General features: G+C 51.2%; 1 protein-coding gene across 1 annotated transcript; it reads right to left on the bottom strand.

Annotated features, from left to right (window-relative positions):
• Positions 1-116: 116 nt before the first annotated feature.
• On the bottom strand, positions 117-2984 carry LOC131581535 (small ubiquitin-related modifier 3-like). Its single transcript, XM_058843935.1, has 3 exons — positions 2827-2984; positions 1429-1500; positions 117-1118 (listed from the first exon to the last, which is right to left on the bottom strand). The coding sequence occupies exons 1-3, from the start codon at positions 2848-2850 to the stop codon at positions 1056-1058; spliced, it is 159 nt and encodes a 52-aa protein (XP_058699918.1). The 5' UTR covers positions 2851-2984; the 3' UTR covers positions 117-1055.
• Positions 2985-10705: the final 7721 nt, after the last annotated feature.

Below are 10705 nucleotides of genomic sequence, written 5' to 3'. Positions count from 1 at the left end.
CTGATTATGATTCCATGGAGCAGCAGGACAACCTGAGTTAAAACTCCTTTGGAACAGGATTCATGGAGCCCAAACCACCACACAAATAATTAAACCTCAGTAAGGCTGGAGAGGCAGGAGAACAGTTTATTGTTATTATTATCATTATTATTTTGAAGACACCTAAATGTCTCCCCTCACTTACTAGCTCTTCTGCACAGTTTGGTGACATTAAAAGGCATTTCCGCTGCCCTCCTCACTTACCAAATTTATCTACCAAAAAGAAGTATTAAAAAGAAACCCGAGGCCACAGACTTCCAGTACCCACAGAGGAAGAGTCAAGGGAGCAGGGCAAAGTGACAGATGCCACCCAGCCCTCAGCAAACAGCTGGAATTTCAGTGCTGGGATTTTTATAAAGCTGCACAACAAAAAAGCACAGCTACTCTATCACAAGCGTTAAGTTTTTGGACCAGCTGCCCTGCTACCTCCAGTTCTGCAATTGTGCAGGGCAAAAAAAAATACCATTTCTGCATTTAAAAAGTACATTTTGGCCTACTTTATCATAATATGAAAAGAACACATGTAAACCTGGAGTATTTAAACCCTATTCTAAGCACTGTATTGTGTTCTAGCCCCAGTCAAAGGTGTGATGCTGCCCAAGGGACTGACTAAATTTTTAGTATGAGCCAAAAACTTAAAACCTGTATCTCTGTTCCTTCTCTTGGGTGCATCTGAAAAGGAAACTTTTACACTCACATTTGGCATGAAAATACATTGAATTATTTATATAATTTGAGTTGAAACAGAAGGGCAAGACCAACCAGAGCCAGGAATGAACACTCAGTGTCCCAACACATGGATGAATGCTTAGACCACAAGTTTAAAGAAAGAAAAAAAAAATACAAACAATAAATTTTAAAAAAAGGCTAACAACAGACAACACACAATCTGAACTTCAAATGGTTAAGTTCAGACAGAGCTCAATCCCTGCAGATACTATTTTGACTTGTGCACGCAGACAAGAGAGTGAGGTGTGATGAGGATCCTCAAACTGTTCTCCAGAAGATGCTGTGTCTTAGCACCCTCCGCCTGTCTGCTGCTGGTACACTTCGATCGTGTCTTCGTGTTCCATCTCCAGCTGTGGGAGTAACACAGGAATTATTTTAACATTTTAAAAATATGAAATTTATAAATGCAGAAAACTTGAAAAACACGTGGTGAGGAAAGCACTTGGCTCCCTGCTCCTAATCAGCAATACAGCACTTCAGGAATAACTTTAATTAACTAAGACATGAAACACTTTTCATCAGTCACCTTGAACAAATTTGTTGGAACATGCTAAATTCACAGCAAATATTTCAGTATCATTTTGATTTCAAGCCCCTTTGATCATCACTCAGACATCCAAATATCTGTGTAGCAATTTGCAGGAAGAGTGTTTTTCATACCTGTGCAGGTGTGTCTCCTTCTTTAATTGGCTGTCCATCAAACAGGAACATAATGTGCCTCATTGACAAGCCCTGCAAATTCAAAGTTCTATATGAGAAACCACACTTGTGTTTCTGAATCCAAACTAAGTACTCATGGATTTACTGTCAGAACACATGTTAACAAAATTAACACTCAAAAGATAAAGGGGATGACAAGAAAATAGGTTTAGATTAAGTATTAGGAAGAAATTCTTCCCTTTGAGGGAGGTCAGGCCCTGGCACAGTTGCCCAGAGCAGATGTGGCTGCCCCATCCCTGGAAGTGTCCAAGGCCAGGTTGGACAAGGCTTGGAGCAACCTGGGATAGTGGAAGGTGTCCTTGCCCATGGCAGGGGGTGGAACGAGATGGGCTTTAAATTCCCTTCTAACCCCAAACCATTCTGTGATTCTCTGATTAAGATTTAACCACCAGGACACTGAGCATACCTGTCTTGCTGTCTACACTAAGGATGGTCAAATGCTGGTAACTGCGTCACCCTTACAACCTGAATTACCACACTATTGAATTGTGTTCTGACAATGCTTAATCACATGAGGATGCCTTTATTCCCTGCACCAGGGATTAACAACCTTGCTCTGCCCTCTAAAATCCTTCAAAATCCATATGATTCACACTTCTGTCACACACAGGAATGCTAAAATCCCTGTACCTCTCAAAAAACCCAGAGAGGTGTGAGGGTGCAGCAGGAACAGAGCAGGGCAGAGTTTGAATAAGTGAAGAAAGGATCCTGCAAGTAACAGACAAGGGCAAACAAAATCCAACTCTTTTTCCAAAGCCATTCGCATGCGTAAAGCAGAGACATTGTGAGCTCCAGGATCAGGAACTGAGCTGTGGGGATGTTCAGTTCAGGATGGCACTGAGGAACAGCCTGTGAACACCTGTGCAATACAGTGGTCACAACTGTGCAATAGGCACCAGGAGACACAGGAAGGGAGGAGGAAAACAACCCATGAAGAAGCTGTGGCATAGAAGAATTTATTTTGTGTCGTTTTTCAAACAGAAGATGCGCTCAAAGTTGATCAGGTTTTTGGAGATGACAGGACTGAGGGTCAGTGAATTGTTTCAGAGACAGGGTCGGAACCGGAGGAATTTCTGTAAATCCCGCGGGACACTAGGGAGCACCTGAGGAGGAAGAGGCGGCTTCCATTCAGCGACGAGATGAGCTCCGCACCAAGGAGCTGCCAGCATCCCAGCTCCTCATTCTCCCACACACCTGAGCACCCTCGCCCTGCCCACAAGCATGTTCCACGATGCGGGCAGAGAAGCAACGAGGCTTCCACCAGCACGGGGCCGCTTCCCCGGGGCTCGTGGGAGCTCCCCGGGGCCGCAGGAGCCCCCGGGCCGTGGCCGCGCCTACCTGCCGGCAGCAGTACACCTTCATGAGCTTGCCCAGCGGAGTGTGCCGCTTTATTCGGAACTGCACCACGGAGCCGTCCTGCCCGGCAACTTTCACGTCGATGTGCTCATTCTCCGTTTTCACGCCTTCCTGGACGGGAAAGTGCAGGATGCGGCGGATTTAAAGCACGGTCGGGAGAGTCCCGGGATGCCGCTCGGGCCGGACACCCCGCTCATGTTCCTCGCGGCCGGGACACCCCTCCGCGGGCGGGGCCGCAGCGCTGCCGTGCCCCGGGAAGCGGAGGAGAGGCTGCTCCTCGCTCCCTCCCTCATCCCAGCCCCTCCCCTCCCGCCGGCTCCTCCCGCTCCTCTCCCCGCCTCACACTGGGCTTCTCCTCCGACATGGCGGGGGGGTCGCAGGGGCTCCGCGCTGGGGGCGTGGCTAACGGCCACGGGGCGTGGCGGGGCCGCGTGCAGCGGGTCCCCGCTGAGCCGCACGGGGGCGCTGTGCTCCGGCGCGGGGGCCGCCGTGAGGGGAGCGCGCGGGTCACTCCAGAACAGCCCCCGGACAACCCGGGACACCTGTCCTGGACACCCCGGAACAGCCCCTGGACACCCCGGGACCCCTGTCCTGGACACCCCGGGACAGCCCCTGGACACCCCGGGACCCCTGCCCTGGACACCCCGGGACACCCTTGGGACCGCACCTTCCTGGTCGCACGGCAGTTCTGCGTGCGGGGAAACGAGGGACGAGAAGCCTTCCATCAAAGCACAGCCCGCCCAGTCCAGACCGGTGCTGGGGTGTCCGGATCCCCTTAAGGGGAGGAGAGGCAAGTTTGCCTCGATCCACAGTTGAGGAAATTATAAGATTCTAAACATACCCAAAAGGGAGATTAAAACACAAACGAGGTTAAATTTTGGGATCCAAATTTTCATTATTTGTTTTCTCATTAAAGAGAAAGTAAAGAAGATAAAAAAGTGGGAAAAGGCCAAGAATAATTACGTGAAGCACAGGGGAAGGAGTTACCACCACCATGGGTCCAGTGCTGGTTCATAGAGTGCAGGGTTAATAAATAGGGTTTATTTTCCAAAATACCGCAGGAACTAAAGTTTTTGTTAGAGACAGGGTAACACTTTAATTTTCAAATTTGACTCTTCGAAGAGACAATGAAGAAAAACATTCCTGACTTTTTACTCATTCACTACACGGGGGCAGGTGAGAGCAGGACAAGAGGTTAGTGCTGACGGAGGTGTCCCTGCAAGGGAGAGGCAGAAAGGGCTCTGGACTTCTTCAGAGGAAACTCCCTAAATATGAGGTCCATCCCTGCTGAGTCCACTTCTCCCACAGGCAGAGCCCTTGAGCCGATGGCCAAGGCTGCCTCCTCCAGCCTGCGGGTGTTGTGGGGCCAGGAGAGGGGAGGAGGAGGTTCTGCCCCAAAACCTCCATCTCAGCCTGGCCATGAGGAAAGCAGATACTGGTCCCTTCAGAATATGCTCAGAGTCTTAAAGGATTTTCCCTTTTCCACTCCCTTTCCTGGCTATGCCCCCTCAGAGATGAGCTAAGTGGCACAGAAGCAAGCAGGAATGGCCCATTTAGGGGTCTTAGGAGTTGGGGTGCTGTTGCTTTATTTGGAACAGTGAGAAAAACAACACAGATTCTCTTGTGTGTTGAACAGGAGAGCAAAGTTTATTACTTCAGATCTTCTTTTATAGACCAATACGCAAAAGTACAGAAAGGTAAAACTCTTATTGGTTAGTAAACTAACACATTACCATCATTGGTTAAGCATAACATCAGCGCTTGACTGTTTTCCTAAACACCACCTTCAAGGATTGTTGTCCTTTACCAAGAACTGTTTGGATTCTTTCTTGTGCTTTCTCAGGCTAAAATGAGAAGCCTGTGAATTAACTCTCACACAGGCTCTGTTCCCTTCTTTTTGCATTTAGCATCCACAGGGTGAGGTTTTTTTCTGTTTAGGATTTTTCCCCAATACATGTTGCTAGGACAAAATAATGACTGGATACTTAAGAGAGACGACAGAAGTTACCAGCTCAAGGGAGGGGGGCAGCTGGCTACTCTCTCTTTACCTGTTATTTCCCGTGGAGGGCAGAGATACTGCAAGATTTGGGCTGGGAAAACGGCGTAGGGTGCAGCCTCTCTTGTGTTCTCGATACAAGAGGGGAGAGGAGAGAAGCTGCGATTGCTGTGGAGAGAATTCGTCACCACTGCGGGGTTCTGCCTCCTTGCTGCCTTTCTTCTACCGTGAGTGAAGTTCTGCTCCTAAGAGCAGAATGCAATTTCCCAGTCGCATTGGGACCTTATCAACACCTGTCCTCACTAAAAGAGGGACTTTTCACCATTTTCTCGGGTGCCTCAGGGGAAGACCCCGGCATCGCGAGCCCGCCTTTTCCTGCTCTGCCCGGAGCCGGGTCGCCACTGCCCTGTCCCCGCCGCTTCTTCAGCACTGCTCCGAGCATTCGCTGCACTGTAGCTCTTCGTTCCCTGCATGCCGAGACGTCCCGCGGTCCCCGCTACAGCTGTGGAGTTATGATACATCTCCTCTACCGCTTTTTTTAAAAGCAAACCTTTTTTTCCATCCCTGTCCATCTCGGTCAAGCCACCATTTCCGCGTGTTCCCCGAGCTGGCACCGGAGCGCCCCCTGCAGGCGCGGGGGAATCACGGCACCGGCCCGGCCCTGCCCAGCGGGAGTCACCAGCGCCCCTGCCGGCTGTGCCCGGAACTGCACGGAAGGGGAACGTGCCTGACAGCCAAGAGAAAGCTGTGATTGTGTTCCTGCTTCTGTTTTCTTGTTCCTGCCATAGCTACTGGTTGTTTATATGTCTTGTTATGCATTCGTGGCAGTCACTAATCATTGTGTGTACTTGCTTGTATTAACTGTTACAGTTGTTGTAGCACTTCGTGCTGGAAAATGAACTATTGAGACTTGTCTAAAAGAGAGTCTCAAGAAAAGGGGGGACTTGATAAGTAACACAGAGAATAGAAATTTTCAGTTCCCCTCAAGTTGCTAAATAGAGCTTTACGACTAACTAGCAAAAAAAAAGATAAAAGGATGTAAAGGTATACACAAAGGAGGATAAACATAGCTGGAACCAGTGAAGAAACAGATAAAGAGGACTACAGAGATTTAAGTTACGTAACAAAAAACGAAAGTGCGTGCCTAAAGAAGAAATTCAAATAAAAGTCACCTGTAGTATTGAAGTGTTATAGATTTTACATTGTTGGCTTTTCACAAATATTAAAATGAATGTTATGTGTATAAGAATGAGAAATTTTGTTGTATTAATATAGTTTTCTTTATTTCTGTTATTGATGAAATTTAGAAATAGTAGTATAATACATATATGTTAGGCTATGGCATAGTATTAAAATAAAAACTGCTTTTGTTTGTATAACCCAAAGACTGAGGAAAAAAAATAGCTAGAGAACTCCTGCATTTGTAAACTATCTTATCCAGATGAAGACAGCAGTGACCAGAACTCCGGGGGAGGAAATTATTGCATTTATGGTATCAGGGAATGTAAATCTCGATGGCGCCAAGAAGATTGATCAATTGGGAAGGGGGCAAGAGAAAACTAAACAGAAGAACACCAAAGATCCTAAGAAGAATGTATGAATATGTATGAGATTTTATGAATATGTAGTAGGATTCTGTTTTTAAGGGACAATCCTTTGTTAGTAAGGTGTGCTCTCTTGGCTGAATGCAGAGACAGCCGGTCGTATTTGTATACTTTATTTTTTTCTCCTAATTGTCTTTTTTATGAAACTTTTAAATTCTATAAAAATTATGTGAACCTTGTTTTTCACATGAAGCATTCAGTGAATATCACCACCAGACACCCATTTAGATGACCTCCAGGACCAAAAAAGGACTTCCAGTAGAAGGCAAATGCATGCAAATTAGTTCTAGGAAAGTGGTGGTTTGTGTATTAGCTAGGAGGCACATTGTAATGAATATGATCAGGACGGAATAAATACCCTGTTGTGAAGTTTCACCACACACATCAGATTAAAGGAGGTATTCTTCTGTGTGACCAGCCTATGTAATAAAGAATGCCTGCTTTTTAATTCTTGAACTTGAAAAAAACTTTTATTTAATATCTAATATCAATACGTAATATCAATATCCTACTCTCTCCCCAACTTTCTACAACTATATGCTTTCCCTCCCACAACTCCCACTCCGCCATTGCACATTGCATTCATGTGCAAAAGGGCAGAAGAAACCAGGCAAGGCTCTTCTCGGCGTCCTGGTTCTCAGTTCAGCCATGGAGGCTGCTCATCAGATTAGATCACGGCGGGGCGGTGCTGGTTGTCGCCTGCGGCCATTGCTTCATGACCCCTCGGCGGACGCTGCCCCAGCCCGTTTCTCTGCAGGTCATCCAACTCTCTCCGGGGACGCTGGCGAGGCACTGGGCTCGGTGGTCTGTCCCCATCGGCGAGTCTTCGGCGCCGGCCACCTCCAGGAGCTGCATCCTCCTGCGCCTCCTGCTGCTGCCGCTGCCTCCACCGCACCACGAAGGGATGGAGGCGGCGGCGCCGACGCGGGGCCACCCCGGCACGGTTCTCCTGGCCCTGCAGCACGCGGATGGACTCGATGGGCCCTTGGCAGACCGGGCAGGTGGCATTGGCGTCGGGGGCACCCTGGGGCTGGATGCAGGCGTGGCAGAACACGTGCCCGCAGGGCTGCACGGCAACGGGCCTTTGGAGGAAATCCACGCAGATGCGGCAGAACCTGACGGGTCGTGGCGCTGATGGCTCTTGCCTGACCTGTGCCATTGCTGCTCCCGGACTTGACTCAGCTGCTGGCAGGACTCGAAGGTTTGGCTTCCACTTGTGGCACTCAGAGGTTTCTTGACCTCTCGTGCGACTGGGAGGCTCCTCGGTCACTGGCAGCACTCACAGGTTCCTCAGTCACTGGAAGGACTCAGAGGCTCCTCTGTCACTGGCAGGACTCGGAGGTTCCTTGGTCACTGGCAGGACTTGGAGGCTCCTCTGTCACTGGCAGGACTCAGGCTCCTTGGTCACTGACGACACTCGGACAATCCTCGGACACCGGTAGCACAGAGGCTCCTCGGACGCTGCAGCACTCGGAAGCTCCTCGGCTGCTAGTGAGGCAGTCTGAGCGTTGCGGCACTACCCAGGGCTGCTGTTTATGGTTACACGAGTGGTGTCACAATGATGCTGAGTGGTGACATCACCGGGCTCTGAGGGGCACACCCAGGAACTCCCCCATCCACAGAGACCCATGCTGTGGCACCAAGCCCATCTGGCAGTGGGCTGCACACCTCAGTGTCTGCCCAGCTCCCTTCCAGGTCCCTGCTGGGTGGGGCTGTGCCAGTGACATGTGCCAGGATCTGCTCTGCAGAGCTGCTTTCCATGGCATGTCCTGGTGCCTGGGGCTGCACCTCCCCAGGGGGAGGATTCTGCTTGGCCCTTGGTTGAACTTCAGGAGGTTCCATCAGCCCATTTCTCCAGCTCGTTTAGGCCCTTGTGGGTGCAGAGTCACCCTCTGGTGTCTCAGCAGCTCCTCCCACTGTAGGAAATTCAGCAAACTTGCTGAGGGTGCCTTGGGCCCCATTATTCAGGCCACTATCAAGAAGGAAAAGGACTGATCCCAGTACTGATGCATGGGCTACACTGCTGCTGATCAGCCTCTATCTCAGCGTCATACTGCTGATCAACAACCTCTACTTAAAAAACAGTACCACAGTTAAAACCACTTCCTCACAGGGCAGAGTTTATTTGCAAAGTTCCACCTCCCCCAAGCCTCCTGCTTTCTCCAAACTCATGAGAAATGTCTGGGTGATCATTTATATATCATTTATATATCATTTATAGCCCCAGTGAGCATTTTCCCCTTCAAATATAGCAGCTCTGGAATACAACATAGGATCTGTTGAATTGTTTGCTTCTTCCACCACTTTTACTAAAAATACTATTGTAGCACTACACACAGAAGCCACCTCTTAGAATCATTTTGTGCGCTCTGCAAAGAGACTGAGGTTGTTTGGCAGAGACTTTCCAGCACCAGGCACTCCAGGGCCCTGCTGCTGCTGCCACCATCGCCCTGCTGTGACTGGAATGGAAGAGGCTGTCATGACAGCAGACCTCCCCAGCACAGTCATGCACCTGCAGCTGGGAAGCCTGTGATCACTGCTCAAGCTATCCCCAGGATTTTACCTCTCAGTGTTGGCTGTTTGTCCCACCTTTCCTATGGTGGTTAGAATTGGCCTAGTGCCAGCGTTTTTGTGGCCTTTATGTGCAGGGCTGTTGAGCTCTCCTGCAGCCTAAAGCCAAGTTCCCTGTTACATCTTGTTAACCCCTCCTTTCCAAGTTCCCTTCTGCATCTTCCTAGTACTCACTGTAGGTGGTGGGGCACTGTCCCACTCCTCAGCTATGGTGTCCCATCATATCTGCTTCCCCATCCCAGCTTTCCATTGCAGCAGGCTTGCAAAGGACCAGTTAATTCTCATGAATTGTCTTTTTAGCTACTGGGCTTTGCTCCCGGCTACACTGCAGATGCTTCTTCCCAGGCCTGAGTAGGCACCAAGGACACAGCTTCACCTCCCCACCACGGCCCAGCTAAGCCAAAGGGTTCATCAGCTTTCCAGTGCATCAGCCATATGATCCCTGCACACAGGGGGAATTAGAAACATCAGGAGTAGCTCCATCCCAGGCTATGGGAGGCAGCCCCTGGGATGAGGATGCTGAAGGCCAGAAGGAGCTCAGGATGAGAGCAGAGGACACAGTGCCTGTGTCAGGGACACTGGGTGCTGCCCTGACAGCATGGCATGGCCTCTGCTTGTCCCCAGGGCATGACCATGTTCCACCCGGGCAGGGCCTGGCTCCCAGCAGGTCTCTGCTGCCCTGGTTCAGCAGAGAAGGACAGAGCCAGTCACAAGTGGGAGCTCAGGAAGAGGAACTTGCTTGCAGGGGTCCCCATCCCTGCTGGCTTTGGAGGCACCAGCCCTTAGTGCTGGGTGTGGGGCCAGTGGAGGTGCTCAGGGAAGCCCAAATGAATTTACTGGTCCCAGTGGCAGGGCAGGAGGGACACTGGAGCCTGGTGCAGCCCAGCAGGGGAAAGGCAGCTCAGAAGGCTTTAGCACCAGCTGGCCCTGGACGTTGCTGGCTCTCAAAGCTTCCCACAGCTTTCCCTGTGCCTTTGGCTGGCCCCCTTCAGGCCAGCGCTCACAGGAAAGCCCAGGGCACAAGCAGGACCCCTATCGGCACTTTCCCTTCTCGCTACTGGGCTCCGCAGTTCATCTTCCATGCACAAGGAGATTCCAGCCACACGGGGATCTTCTTTGAATCATCACCTCCCTGCCTCGCACAGCCGGACACGGCGCTGTCAGCACCGAACGCAGCCCGGGCCCGGCCGGTGCAGCTGCCTCGGGCAGAAGGTGGAGAGCAGCCACCCCGAGAGCTCGGCAGGGTCAGTCCCTTGGCTCCTCGCACCCGAGTCTCTTCGGGCAGGGACAGTCACCTGCGAGTCCTGCCCTCGCAGCGTGCTGGCAGCAGCCGGGGCCCGGCCGCCGGCACAGCCCGGGCAGCGGCAGCAGCGAGGCCTCCCGGCCGCTTGGGCTCCTCGGCTTCAGCAGCTTGCGCTGAGCTCCACAGGCTCGGCCGTGCAGAGGCAGCGTTTCCTCCGAGCCCACGGCAGCCCGGGGAGCCCTCCCGGCGGGCAGGAGGCCACAGGCAGCTTTCCTCAGCCCAGACTCCGCAGGTGCGGCGGTGGCAGCCCTGGGCAGGCTCCGGCCTCCTGCCCACCCCAGCTCCCGTACACAGCTCGGGCTGCAGCCGAGCCCCCAAGGGCTCTCTCCTGGAGATGCCAGGGGACAAAAGGCCAAACTCTTGCCAGAACATCCAGCTCCTTGCTTA

This window comes from Poecile atricapillus, chromosome 8 (assembly GCF_030490865.1).
Source record: "Poecile atricapillus isolate bPoeAtr1 chromosome 8, bPoeAtr1.hap1, whole genome shotgun sequence".
Taxonomy (NCBI): Eukaryota; Metazoa; Chordata; class Aves; order Passeriformes; family Paridae; genus Poecile; species Poecile atricapillus.
Note: the sequence above shows the minus strand (reverse complement) of the source record. Positions and strands in the feature narration are given on the sequence as shown.